Source organism: Sciurus carolinensis, chromosome 18 (genome assembly GCF_902686445.1).
Source record: "Sciurus carolinensis chromosome 18, mSciCar1.2, whole genome shotgun sequence".
In the NCBI taxonomy this organism is placed as follows: domain Eukaryota; kingdom Metazoa; phylum Chordata; class Mammalia; order Rodentia; family Sciuridae; genus Sciurus; species Sciurus carolinensis.
The window spans coordinates 10195013-10210044 of record NC_062230.1 but is presented as its reverse complement, the minus strand read 5'-3'; the positions used below and the strand labels follow the sequence as shown (position 1 = coordinate 10210044).

At 41.9% G+C, this 15032-nt stretch overlaps 2 protein-coding genes across 10 annotated transcripts in view; one reads left to right on the top strand and one right to left on the bottom strand.

Moving 5' to 3' along the window:
• The window catches only part of LOC124970792 (radial spoke head 10 homolog B-like), an 87790-nt gene that overhangs the window by 70439 nt on the left and 2319 nt on the right, over window positions 1-15032 (top strand). For 6 of the 9 annotated variants that reach the window (XM_047534382.1, XM_047534387.1, XM_047534389.1 and 3 more), the window contains 2 exons: window positions 11362-11560; window positions 13379-13651. In XM_047534382.1, the coding sequence (XP_047390338.1) occupies window positions 11362-11560; window positions 13379-13553 (374 nt within the window). In that variant the 3' untranslated portion in view covers window positions 13554-13651. Of the gene's footprint in view, window positions 1-11361; window positions 11561-13378; window positions 13652-15032 lie in introns of those variants that run through there. The other 3 variants (XM_047534385.1, XM_047534383.1, XM_047534386.1) reach the window with 1 other exon arrangement.
• LOC124970795 (tetratricopeptide repeat protein 33-like) lies at window positions 4084-5118 on the bottom strand. The gene is given in 3 exon segments (XM_047534393.1): window positions 4084-4687; window positions 4690-4770; window positions 4890-5118. Coding segments are annotated over 3 exon segments (759 nt in total). The 5' UTR covers window positions 5116-5118; the 3' UTR covers window positions 4084-4235.

Here is a 15032-nt window from a genome sequence, read left to right as displayed (position 1 = left end):
ATGGATTGAAGTTAGAAATAAATGAAAGAGTAAAAAACAGAAACTACTCCAACACCTGGAGATTAAACAATATGTTATTATATGATGAATGGATAACAGAAGATATTAGGAAGGAAATTAAAAAATTCTTAGAGGTAAACGAGAACAAAGAAACATCGTATCAAAATCTCTGGGACACTATGAAAGCAGTACTTAAAGGAAAATTTGTTTCATGGAGCGCATTCAATAAAAGAAGTAAAACTCAACAAATAAACGACCTAACACTACAGCTCAAAGCCCTAGAAAAAGAAGAACAAACCAACACCAAAAGTAGTAGAAGACAGGAAATATTTAAACTCAGAGCTGAAATCAACGAAATTGAAACAAAAGAAACAATACAAAAAATTGACAAAATACATAGTTGGTTCTTTGAAAAAATAAACAAAATTGATAAACCTTTAGCCACACTAACAAAGAGAAGATGAGAGAAAACCCAAATCACTAAAATTCGGAATGAACAAGGAAATATCACAACAGACATGACTGAAATACAAAACATAATTAGAAGCTATTTTGAAAATCTATACTCCAACAAAATAGAAAATTTCGAAGACATCAACAGGTTTCTAGAGACATATGAATTGCCTAAACTGAACGAGGAGGACATACACAATTTAAATAGACCAATTTCAAGTAATGAAATAGAAGAAGTCATCAAAAGCTTACCAACAAAGAAAAGTCCGGGACCAGATGGGTTCTCAGCCGAGTTCTACAAAACCTTTAAAGAAGACCTCATTCCAATACTTCTCAAAATATTCCATAAAATAGAAGAGGAGGGAACCCTCCCAAACTCATTCTATGAAGCCAATATTACCCTGATACCTAAACCAGACAGAGACACATCGAGGAAAGAAAATTTCAGACCAATATCCTTAATGAACATCGACGCAAAAATTCTCAACAAAATTTTAGCAAATCGCATACAAAAACACATTAAAAAGATAGTACACCATGATCAAGTGGGTTTCATCCCAGGGATGCAAGGTTGGTTCAACATCAGGAAATCAATAAATGTAATTCACCATATCAATAGACTTAAAGTCAAGAATCACATGATTATTTCAATAGATGCAGAAAAAGCATTTGATAAAATACAGCACCCCTTCATGCTCAAAACACTAGAAAAAATAGGGATAGTGGGAACATTCCTTAACATTGTAAAGGCCATTTATGCTAAGCCCATGGCTAATATCATTCTAAATGGTGAAAAACTGAAAGCATTCCCTCTAAAAACTGGAACAAGGCAGGGATGCCCTCTTTCACCACTTCTATTCAACATCGTCCTTGAAACTCTAGCCAGAGCAATTAGACAGACCAAAGAAATTAAAGGGATACGAATAGGAAAAGAAGAACTCAAACTATCCCTATTTGCTGATGATATGATTGTATACTTAGAGGAACCAGGAAATTCCACCAGAAAACTTTTAGATCTCATAAGTGAATTCAGTAAAGTAGTGGGATATGAGATCAACGCACATAAATCTAAGGCATTTTTATACATAAGCGATGAATCTTCAGAAAGAGAAATCAGGACAATGACCCCATTCACAATAGCTTCGAAAAAAATAAAATACTTGGGAATCAATCTCACTAAAGAGGTGAAAGACCTCTACAATGAGAACTAGAGAACACTAAAGAAAGAAATTAAAGAAAACCTTAGAAGATGGAAAGATCTCCCATGTTCTTGGATAGGAAGAATTAGTATTGTCAAAATGGCCATACTAGCAAAAGTGCTATACAGATTGAATGCAATTCCAATTAAAATCCCAATGATGTACCTTACAGAAATAGAGCAAGCAATTATGAAATTCATCTGGAAGAATAAGAAACCCAGAATAGCTAAAGCAATCCTTGGCAGAAAGAGTGAAGCAGGGGGTATCGCAATATCAGATCTTCAACTCTACTACAAAGCAATAGTAACAAAAACGGCATGGTATTGGTACCAAAATAGAAAGGTGGATCAATGGTACAGAATAGAGGACACGGACACAAACACAAATAAATACAATTTTCTCATACTAGACAAAGAGGCCAAAAAATATGCAATGGAGAAAAGATAGCCTCTTCAACAAATGGTGCTGGGAGAATTGGAAATCCATATGCAACAGAATGAAACTAAACCCATATCTCTCACCATGCATGAAACTAAACTCAAAATGGATTAAGGATCTCGGAATCAGACCAGAGACCTTGCATCTTATAGAAGAAAAAGTAGGTCCAGAGCTTCAACATGTCGGCTTAGGACCAGACTTCCTCAACAGGACTCCCATAGCACAAGAAATAAAAGCAAGAATTAATAACTGGGATAGATTCAAACTAAAAAGCTTTCTCTCAGCAAAGGAAACTATCAGCAATGCAAAGAAAGAGCCTACAGAGTGGGAGAAAATCTTTGCCAATCATACTTCAGATAGAGCGCTAATCTCCAGAATCTATAAAGAATTCAAAAAACTCTACACCAAGAATGCAAATAATCCAATTGACAAATGGGCTAAGGAAATGAATAGACACTTCACAGAAGAAGATATACAAGCAATCAACAAACATATGGAAAAATGTTCAACATCTCTAGTAATAAGAGAAATGCAAATCAAAACCACCCTAAGATTCCATCTCACCCCAATTAGAATGGCGATTATCAAGAATACAAGCAACAACAGGTGTTGGCGAGGATGTGGGGAAAAAGGTACACTCATACATTGCTGGTGGGGCTGCAAATTAGTGCAGCCACTCTGGAAAGCAGTGTGGAGACTCCTGAGAAAACTTGGAATGGAACCACCATTTGACCCAGCTATCCCACTCCTTGGCCTATACCCAAAGGACTTAAAATCAGCATGTTACAGAGATACAGCCACATCAATGTTCATAGCTGCTCAGTTCACCATAGCCAGATTGTGGAACCAACCTAGATGTCCTTCAATTGATGAATGGATAAAGAAAACGTGGTATATATATACAATGGAATATTATTCAGCCATAAAGAATGATAAAATTATGGCATTTGCAGGCAAATGGATGAAACTGGAGAATATCATGCTAAGTGAGATAAGCCAATCTCAAAAAACCAATGGACGAATGATATCGCTAATAAATGGATGATGACACATAATGGGGGTGGGAGGGGTTAGTGTTAGGGTTAGAGTTAGGGTTAGGGAGGGGGGCAAGAATGGAGGAAGGAAGGACTGTATAGAGGGAAAAGAGGGGTGGGAGGGGTGGGAGGGGTGGGGGGAAGGGAAAAAAATAACAGAATGAATCAAACAACATTACCCTATATAAATTTATGATTACACAAATGGTATGCCTTTACGCCACGTACAAACAGAGAAACAACATGTATCCCATTTGTTTACAATAATAAAAAAAAAAGGAAAAAAAATGGTAAGAATATCAGATCTCGTATCAAAATCCAAAAAAAAAAAAAAAAAAAACCCAAGACCCAGAGATCTTAAGTAATTTAATCAAGAAATTATAACCAGAATGTAATGAAAGCAGTTCATATAGGCATTTAAGGAAATTTTCCACATGATTATGGGTTATAAATGAATTTACTTTCCACATGATTATGGTTTATAATCCATAGGTATTTGGAAATCCCCACTGAATGCAGGAAAGTCAATCAAGGTCTGCAGTTTTCAGATTAATTCATGAAATAATTATTTTGAAAATTGTTTGATTGTCTGTTGTTTGTCACCAGCATTATAGACACAAGTGAGACAGACAAGGTCCTTGACTTTATATTCTGTGGGCTCTTGAGGAGGAACTGAGTGATAATCCCCTAAATGGAAGTTATCTTCATTGGTTATTCTAATAAAAAACATATTGACTGAAAAACAAAACAAAACAAAACAAAAAAAACAAAACACATTTGACGGCTGGGGATATAGATCAGTTGGTAGAGTTCTTGCTTCACATGAAAAAGGCCCTGGGTTCAATCCCCAGCACCACCAAAAAACAACAACAACAAAACACACACACACACATTTTACTCAGAATTCTAATCTTAAGAAGTATAAATTGTAACTTATCAAAGCATAGTCTGAACACTTTCAATAATTCTACCATTTAGTTTTTATATTCCTCATCTGAGAAACTTATTATACAAACAGTAGTTCTGCTTTCTTTCTCCAGAGTAAATATCCCTATGTCTAAACTTTTAGTAGCAATCAAAAAGATTCAAATAATTCCTTTCTGCATATGCTTCATCGGGCTTTGATAAACACAGAGCCATCTGGTGGGGCAGCACCATCCTCCTTCTCAGTTACAGTCTCAACAGTCCCAGAAGCTGACACAATAACCATCGTTTTATTCGCTGAAATGGTCTTCTGTTTGCCAGCAGTAGCCACACAAACAGCAACAATCTCATCACTTTCAAAGTCATAGTCAGGAATTGACTTTGGTGAAAAATGTGTTCCTTCAGATGGTGCTTCACTTTTCTTAATTCTCTGTGCTACCTTCTGCTGCTCCTGAAGCGTTCTTGCCCAAGAAAGGTCTTCTTTCCATAGTTCAGGGTTCATCGGATAGATATGAAGGGCTACTTGAATACTTCGAATTGCCAGGACTATCTCTCCTAATCCAAGCTGAGTACACCCCAAAGTTTGCCAAGACTCCCATGAATGTGGGTTTCGCTGGACAGCCATTTCTGCTGCATGTACTGTGATTTCATCTCATAGACGGTGGCATCATTTGGGGTTAACTGTAGTGCTTCATCCCACTTCTGAATTGCCTCCCGATATCCATGTTTATAGTGGCACAATTCACAGTAGTCAAATTATGGAGCCAGCCTAGATGTCCATCAACAAATGAATGGATAAAGAAAATGTGGTATAAATACACAAAGGAGATTTATTCAGATCTTTTGTTTTCAGCCAGATCGGCTCCTTCATCCTTCAGCTGTTTACTTTTCTCAGCACAGCCTTCAAGGAGAATTTCTTTCCTACGTTTAATGGCATGAAGCCAGTTTCCTTCATCATTCTCAACTACATCTTTCTCATCGGCAGCTTCAGCTTCAAACTGCTGTGAGGTGGCCTTAGAGACCTTCTCACCAATTTTCCTCTTCCACCCAAAGGAAGCCACGCTCATCTGCCTCCTCTTCCCGCGGCTTCCCCGCTACCCACTAGCCCCAGTTACCTCGCGTTCTAGAATCTTGAGGCTAGAAAAACTCAAGATCCTTCTCCATCTGCCCTAAAAGTTCAGACACCTACTTTTCTGTAGAAAAGAAGAGGTCTGTGGTCTTGTCTGAAACAAAATTATCATAAGAAAAAAGAATAAGAAGCAGAACGCTGCACCATGGAGAACCAACGCACGCCAGCAGGAAGCCTGCAAAGCAGATGCACATGCACCTGATATTGTGAAAGGAGCCCAGGTGAACTGAGAGTGCGACAGAAGAGAGACAGGACGCCAACCAGAATCAAAAACCTCAGATGAGAAAACAGCTCAAGAAAGAATTAGAAATAAAAGGAAAACATTTTTTAAATACCAAACTAGAGGGGCTGGGGTCGAAGCTCAGTGGTAGAGCGCTTGCCAGCACGTGTGAGGCCCTGGGTTCACTCATCAGCACCGCTTAAAAATAAACACAATAAAGGTACTGTGTCTGTCTACAACTAAAAAATATATTCTTAAAAAAACAAAGTAGATTTAAAAAAGTAAGCAAGAAGAGAAATAGAAAACAAAAAGAAATAGAAATAGTAAACGAATAGAAAGGGAAAAGGAGAATTCCAAAGAAATCGACAAAAAGGCTTCAAGAGAACAGATGTAAAAGGTCGGCAAAGAATTCCTAATGTCACAGGACTCCTCGCTAGGAGAACACAGAAGCAATAGAACAAGTGTGGAAATCGATAAGTCCTGTACACTTTCTTGAAAAGACATTGCACTGATGTGTTCAAATGACATCTGTAAACCTGACCCGGATGACTAAAAAGTCCTGGGGGAAGGGCAGGAGAGGGAGAGAGACAGGCAGATCTAGCAAACCCAAGGACATCATTCAAGTTAGACATGAAGGAGATCAGACTGTCAGCAAACTTTGTTTGCTGTTGTTGTTTTTGGTTTTTTGCGGTGCTGGGGATTGAACCCGGGGCCTTGCACTTGCGAGGCAGGCACTCTACCAACTGAGCTACAGTTCCAGATAAATGTGTGTGTTTTTTTTTTTTTAAACAGCAATGCTACCTAATGCCAGAAAATAGCTTAAGTTCCTAGAAGAGAGAAAGTCGAGCTTGGGATTTTATTTCAGCCTTCAGACAGTTCACTCAAGAACTCAAGGATGACTGCTGTCACGAGCCGCACCGGACTTGAGGGGACACGAGCGGATGATGGGAGCGAGTGCTGCCCTGAGGACTGGGGCATCTGGAGTGCTCCACGTCATCAGGCCAGTGTCCCTGGCCATCCCGTGGGGGGGACACGCACTCTGCTTCCTTCCTCTGCCTCAGCCTTGGCTTTGCAGTGTCAGTGTGTGAAACATCTGTCCCTCCGTCCCCCTCAGTCCTCTCCGTGCTCCTGGCATGGACATGTCCTGCACTCTGAGTGGAGAGCTGTCAATCACTGCTGTATTCCCAGCCATGCTAGGTGTGCTTCTAGGGACCCAAGAAAACTTGCTAAGGATTAATGAATGACCTCCCTGTCTACCTGGAGAAACAGAAGACCATCAACTGGAAAGCCATTTGAAACATGAAGAGTGATCACTCCTGTAACCCCAGCAACTTGGGAGGCTGAGGCAGGAGGAGTGCAAGTTTAAGGCCAGTCTGGGTGACTCAGCAAGTCCTTGCCTCAAAATAAAAAGTTAGGAAAAGGACTTGGGATGTACCTTGGTGGTAGAGGGCTTTCCTGGCATATGCAAGACCTGGGTTCAATCCCTAGCACCACAAAAAAATAAACATACTACTATGGATGATCAGAAAATATGGAGAAAGAAAAACTATTAAGAGGAAAAGAAGTTTCAGTTGATGATAAAAAATATAAGGTAGAAATAAATGAAAAGAATTTGTGGAAAGTACACGAAAAAAACTAGCAAAACCAAAAATGGACAAACCAAAAAGCTTATGCATGGCAAAGGAAAGAACAGAGCAAAGCTACAAACTATGGATTGGGAGAAAATATTTGCAAGCCAGGCATCTTGTAACTGGTTAGCACCCAAAGAAAACATGAGAAACTCAACTCAGTAGTAAGAAAATAACCTGATTTAAAGATGGGTGAAGTACTAGAGTAGACATTTCTTAAAAGGTGATATGCAAATGACCAACATATTAAAAAAAAAGTTCAACATCACTAATCATGCAAATGCAAACTGAACGGCGATAAGATATCATCTCACATCTGTCAGACTGGCCATTATCAAAAGATGAAAAGTAAGTGGTGCTGAGGATGTGGGGAAAAAAAGGAGCCCTTTGTACACCATTGGTGGGAATGTCCAGCCATTGCAGAAGATTCTACAGAGGGTCCTCAAAGAGCTAAAAGTAGGGGTTGGGTCGCTCAGTGGTAGAGCACTTGCCTAGCACCTGTGAGGCACTGGGTTGGATTCTCAGCACCACATTAAATAAATAAATAAAATAAAGGTATTTTGTCCTCTATAACTATATAAAAAAAAAGCTAATGGTAGAATTAATGTATTGTGTTAGTTAACTTTTGGTCACTTGACAAAATACCTGAGAATAATGAGAAGAGGAAAGATTTACTTTGGCTCATGGTTTCAAAGGTTTTGGTCTATGGGAGGCTGGCTCCATTGCTTTGACCTGAGGTGAAGCAGAACATCATGGCAGAGGGGCTTGGTAAAGGAATGCTGCTCCCTCATAGCTGCTGGGAAGAAGAGAAAGAGGACATGCTCCCGAGGACCCACTCCCCCCAGCTAGGCCCCACCCCCTACAGTGTCCACTGCTTCCCATTAGTCCATCCCTCAATGGGTTAATCCATTGTCGAGGTCAGGATTCTCCTGATCCACCTCTGAGCATTGCTGCACCGGGGATGGAGCCTTCAACACATGAGCCTTTGGGAGACATTCCAGATTCTAACCAAAACACATACATGACACAACAATACCATTCTAGCTACATACATAAAGGGTTTGAAATAATGATATTGGAAGAGACATGCACTTCCGTGTCCATTGCAGCAGTGTTCAGAAAAGCCAATCAATGAATGAGTAACTAAATAAAATGACATATACATACACGCATGGAATACTATTTAGCCTTAAAAAGGAAATTTGTCATTTGTGACAACATAATGATCCTGGAGGATGTTGTGCTAAATGAAAAAGGTCAGGCACAGAAAGCCAAATGGTGAATGATCTCACAACCTGCAACAGCTGAATTCAGAAGCAGAGAGTAGAATAGGTGGTTATCAAGGATTGGAAGTAGTGACTAGAGTTAATTATGTGTATTTCAAAATTCCTATAAGTAAACTCCAAATGTTCTCACCATAAAAGTATGTATTTGAGATGATATATATGTTAATTAGCTTGATTAAGCATACATGTTGTATCTCATAACTATTTACATTAAAATTTTCAATTTACAATTTTAAAACCCCAAAGTACTGAACTTTACAGATCTTATAAAAACCTTGAATAAATGGAAATACCAATTACCTGGCAAGACTCAGTATTGTAGCAATGTAGATTCTCCCCAAAATAATTTACAAACTTAACTGCAATTCCAGTTAATTCTAATGCCAACAGTTTTATGAATTTGATAAAATGTTCCCAGTGTTCATCTGGAAAAACAATGGACAGAAACAAATAAGAATATTAAAAAGAAAATCAAGAAAATAATTTTAGTTCTCTTTATTAAAACATATTGAAAATATAAAGCTACAATAAGCAAACTGATTCTGGCAAAAGAAAAAAAAAGAAGAAAAGAAAGAAGAGGCTTATTATTGTAAACACACATGGGCATCCAGTATATAGTAGCTTATTCTTCCTTGGTAGGGGAAGATGGATTGTCTAATAAATGCAGCTGGGGTTGGCTAAATTTAGGGGAAGTATTCAGCTGGATTAAAGAGGTAAATGTGGAAACTGGAACCATAAGAACTGAGAGCATATACATGTGTAGGTTATATTCTTAGTGTTGATAAGGCCTTTTTAAGTATAAAAACTAAGGTGAAAAATACAAAGGAAAATACTGATAGAAATCAAAACCAATTTTTGGCAAAAGAAACCAAGGACAAAATGAAAATCCAAACAGAAAACACTAGAACAAATAAAAATTGAAAAAAGAGGAAAAAAAAAAATAAGGGAATATCCTTAAAATACTACAAATAAAGAAAGATTAAAAAATAGGAAAAAGTCACTCTTCAGAAACCATAAGTGACCCATAAACATACGGGAAGAACTTCACTGATATGAGAAATGCAAATTAAAACATAAATGGCTACTAAAAGAAAATGGTGCTATGGCAGTGAGGTAAGAGAAGAATGTCTTCATGCCCTGACGTGGGATTATAAAGAGGCTCGATCTTTCTACAAGGCACTTTGGGTGCGCGTTTCCAGGGAGCGGTCAGTTTTGGCCAGCAACTCTGCTTCTAGGGATTTATCCCAAGGAATTTAGAGATGTGGGCAAAGCTGTAGGATGAGGATGTTCACTGCAACCTGGTTGAGGACGCTGAAGAAACCCGTGGCTGAGGGGAGCTGGGCGCAGTTCCTGTTTCCATGACTTCAGGATGATTTACAGCCATAACACTCCTACAGAAATCCCTGCTGATGGAAGAGCAGGACCGGTGATCCCATGTTAGCCCATCAATGCCCAGGTGTTCAGGTCTGTCGACAGTTCAATGAAATTGACATGGGTACATTAAAATAGGTCAGAAATCATGAGCTAGAGACGGTGTGTATATATATGACTTATTAGAATCATGTTAGCATATATTCCTACTATATAAGATTTTATATAACGTATTATATTCCTACTACATGTTATATTCTTATTATAACTATGTAATTATATATTATAAAGTTTTTATAGGTGTTCCACATCTAGGACCATGGAACAAAAATAGGTTCACATTTTGGTTACACTAGAGGTACATATTTTTGTTTTGTTGTGTTTCCTGCAGCACTTCAAACAGGGCCTGGTACATAATTGGTGCCCAATATATTTTATTAACAAATCTAGTATTTTCTGCAATGAGCAGGCTTGACTTCAATAGTTAGGAATTTTACTCAATAAGCTATCTTCTATGAAAGATTTTTAATTTCCTGCAACTCTATCAATCCATTCCATCCTGCCCCTCTCCCTAGGGTTGGAACACTGGTCCTTTGGTCCATGGGTCTTGCTGGTGGCAGGATTACTGTGTGCTTCACATGCATGTAGGGCTCAGCTTGCATGCAACGTATCTGATCTTCACAACACCTGTGAGGCGGGTACTAGTATGGTGCCCCATTTGCAGTGAGGAAACTGGACACTGTGTTAACTGGCTAAGGTTGCACTGCGAGTATGTGGCATAGCTGGGCCTCGAGTCTTAACTACGTGGCCCCAGTCGGTGCTACACAGTGCTGCTTCGAGCAGGGCTGTGCAAGAGCCTTGTCAGGTTGGGGCTTGTTTTCTTGACTTCCATTCCTCCGTGCATATAGCTACCCAAGCCCAAGGCTGTGTGACCTGCTGCAGGTTGTGTATTTTCCAACTGGAGTCCACATGGGAAGCGCACACCCAGGTCTCCATTAGTCTCGAAAATCTGGCACCAGTGTCATGGTTCTTCCTGTTCTTGCACTTGGGGCGCACCACAGCGGACCTGGACTGGCAGCTGACTGGTGGGGTGGACTGTTCAGATTCCCTCCCACGGTGCTGCTCGACACCACTGCCCTGTCCCCACCCTTGTATAGTGGAGTAGCCCAAACTCAAGACAAGTCTCCTTAACCTCCCTATGCAACTGTACCGGGGATTGAACTAAGGGACACTCAGTCACTGGGCCACATCCCCAGCCCTATTTTGTATTTTATTTAGAGACAGCCAGGGTCTCAGTGAGTTGCTTAGGGCCTCACTTTTGCTGAGGCTGGCTTTGAACTCCTGCCTCTGGAGCTGCTGGGATACAGGGGTGCACCACTGCACCTGGCTCAAATGAGATTAAAGTCTCTCAAGAGTCAGGCAGGTCTGTTCCCCTCTGATGGAAAACATGACTGCTCAGGAGGAAACAGGTACTGGGAGGTTCAAAGGCGGTATTGACAGCGGCCATGGTCTGCAGAGCACTTGCCTTGTCCAGGTGGCCACTAGCATTCTGCAGTTTCCTCAACCCCTCTGGCAGGACTGGGACACAGAGGCCATCACAGGAAGGGGGTGAAATTAGAGTAAAAGACTCTGGATGGCAGGGTTGTACTAATTCTCATTTGAATGAAACTCTATTCCAGAGAAAAATGAAAAATCCAAGAATGAGCAGAAGGAGAAACTCAACACGTGGGTCAGCAGCATGTACGTCTTCTTCGTGAACACGCTTTTCCAGGCGTACAAGCACGAGGAGCTGCTCAAGGACAAAGTAAAGGAAAACCGGTTGCGGGACGCGGCCATGGCGCAGCAGAGGAAGATGGAGAGTGAAGAGCTGGAGGCGAGGTAACAGGGTCCCGGTCTCCTCCTTCCCTCCTCCGGGAGCCCCAGGAGCATGCTCGCATTGCCCGAGGAGGTGTTGAACATAACAAACATCTGGCCTCTGCCCCACCACCTTCCAAAGCCTTTGTGACCTCCAGAGGGATAGGAGCACCTTTTGTTAGGAGTTCCTGACACCAGGCCTTCTCAGGTCCTGGAATCTCGATTCTGGAGGGATGCCTTTCATATACTAATGAGATGACTTGCTGGGGCCCTGGATAACTTTGCTTGGGGTGGTTGCCAAAGAAACCAGCTGTGTGACTGGAGAACTCTCAAGCTTCACCCCCTGTCTCTGGGCAGGTGGGGAGGCTGGGGACTGAGTTCCATTACTAATGGGAGTTTCTGGGGCTGAACATATCCATGTGATGGGGTGATGGGCAGGTGGCATACCCCAAACTCTGCAGGGACAGAAGTTCCTGTGCTTAGGGGACTCTTCTGGGCTTTACCGTGCATGCCTCGTCCTCTGGCTGTTCATTTTTTTTCTTTTTTCTTTTGCAGTCCTGGGGATTGAACCCAGGCGTGCTCTCCCACTGAGCTACACCCCCAGCCCTTTTCTATTTTTTGAGTCAGGGTCTCAGTTACCCAGGTGGGCCTAGAACTTGTGATCCTCCCGCCTCAGCCTCTGGTGTAGTTGGAATTACAGTCCAGTACCACTGTGCTCTGCTGTTCATTTTTATTCTTTATAATATCCTTTAAAGTAAACCAGTAAATGTAAGGCCCTAGATGTGAGCAAAGTTTTTTAGAGGTCTACGAGCTACTCTAGCGAATTTTAGAACCTGAAGAGGGGGTTGTGGGCACTTCTGATTCATAGCTGGTTGGTCAGAAGTAGGAGACCTGAACTTGCAACTGGCATCTGAGGTGGGGGTGGCCTTGTGGGACTGAGCCCTCTTCACTTGCAGGATCTTGCTAACGTGAGTAGAGAGTGTCAGAGTTTAACCCAACTCCAGGACACAGTTGGTGGGGTGGGGAGAAAACCCATTTGGTGTCAGAAGTGTCCTGGGGGCTTGTGGCTCTCTGCGGGCTGCTTGTTCTCCTAGGTGTCTAAGTGGAACTGAGAGCTGTGCAGGAGGCAGCAGGAAGCAGTGGTCAGACCCCAGCCCCTCCACCTGCCTGTGTGTGACTGCAAGCTCCCTCCTCTTCTGTGAGGTGAGGTGATGGCACCAGGTGTGACCAGGAGGTGAGCTGGGATGCTGCACTCACCTTAGGGTCACTGCTGAGGCTCAGCTCCACGTGGTCGTTTGTCCCAGTGCAGAAACCTGCCCTCGGCGACGTGTCTCCACTCACTGGAAAAAGCATCGCTCTACGCTGAAGGGACATGCGAGGACTTTCACAAGGCCACCGAGAAAAGTGGTTCGCACCAGGGCAGGTCCACAGGCATTCTATTTGGGCACCTAAATATGACTTTACTGACTAATTAGACAAGGTGATGGCAGTTTAGTGTTGTTCACAGGCACTGTTGAAATACAGTATGGACAACTGTACATGATACACAAAATAAAAACTGGCTTTTTTAATTTTAAAAGAAAATGCTGGGCATGGTGGTGCACACCTGTAATCCCAGTGGCTTGGGAGTCTGAGGCAGGAGGATCACAAGTTCAAAGCCAGCCTCAGCAATTTAGTGAGGCCCTAAGCAACTTGGCAAGACCTGTCTCAAAATAAAATATAAAAAGGGCTGGAGATGTGGCTCAGTGGTTAAGCACCCCTGGGTTCGATCCCTAATACCAAAATTTCAAAGGTAAATAATTTCAAAGGTAAAAAGCTACCTTCTTGTGTTTGCTTTTTAAGGCTTAATATCCTACGGGAGGAAGAGGCCAAGAAACAAGACACTGAGGTGGACATCACTGTGATCAAGGAGCCAGGGGATGCCCCATCCTCGGTCCTCACGCCAAGCCCTCCCAAAGAGGACACAGCTATGTCCCAGGCCAGCAAGTCCACTCCGAGCAAGAAAAGGAGGAAGTAAAGGTACATACTGTTGAGGGTGCACTGCAAGGACAGGTGGACACAGAGCAGCTTAGGACTGCGGGAACTGTGACACATGCCCTGCTCAATAAAGTTGTTTGCAGTTTACCTGTGCTCTCAGTGTTCTGAATACTCCACCTTGGCCCGCGACATCCAGCTTTATGCAGCTAGATCACTCAGAGGCCTGTGATTTGAAAACTGAGTGGAATGAACACACACATGCACACCCACCCCCACACACACACGTGCATATTAACGAATGGATGTTTTAATACATATCTAAAATATCAAAGTAAGGCATGACGATGATGCTAGAATCTGATAAATGAATCAGAAGACAGTGGGGAATGAAGGAAATTATTCACACATTTCTTCAGATACTCTTGCTCCCCTGACTGGATGCATTCTGTCCCCATAACCATCTGAGGTTCTTCAGGTGCCACTTCCTGTGGCCTCTCCCTGGCCCTTTTCTGTAAATGCCCAGAGCACCCCATGGCATTTGAAACACCACACAGCAGCGATTGCAGGCAGCAGTGAGGGGTGACGGGGAGCAGGCATTCAAAAGATGGGTCGTCAGAAAATGTTATGGCTAATAATTTGTGTTAAAATTTAAGGGTCACCACCAATCTAAAGCTACCCAAATTAGCAGAAGGAATACAGGAAACCATCAGTTCAACAGAAAGTGGGGGAAGGGGAAAAGGTGGGAAATAGAAAACAGAAGAACGTAAAGAAAAGTGCCAAAGTAATAGGTTAAACTCACTCTGCTCCCCCCAAACAAGTCCAGAGATAATTTAATGGCACTAAAAATAAAAATCCACCTCAGCATCACTCTACTAGGGAAATATCTAAGAGCTACACAGAAAGAATGAAAATAAAGATGTGCAAAAAGATGTGCCAGGCCAAGTCTCATTGAGCTGGCCGCAATAGCAAGCACTGCCGGACACAACGAGTTAAAGCAAACGTGCACCACACGAAATCAAGGTGATGGTGAAAGGAGCACACACCTGCACGTTAGCCTTGCAGAGCTGAGGGAATCCCGGGGAGGACCGCCATGGTGACAGTGGAAAGCAGGACGACATGGATTAAAAAGGTTCAGATGATGTGAGCAACTAAACTCAAAACCTGACGGAATACAGAGCTAGGACCTGGGAAGTAACGGAGAACAGACACTCTGACATGCTAAACACTTTTTAGGTTGAGAAGTGCAGCAGTTCCAAATGATGTATAGGGCACCGGATCTAACACAAGGTGACTGCAAAGCGTGCAACAAAGCACACCGTAAACACAAGAGCCACCATCTGAAGTAACACATGGGTGAAGAGGAAATCACCACGGTTGTGAATTATTTAGGACCAAATGACAATGAAAGTACTATGAATCCACAAAGCCATTTCCTCCTAACAGACTCATACAGATTAAGTGATGGGGAATATGGGGACCACCTTTAGGGCTAGTGAAATACCATGTTTTTTGGACCACT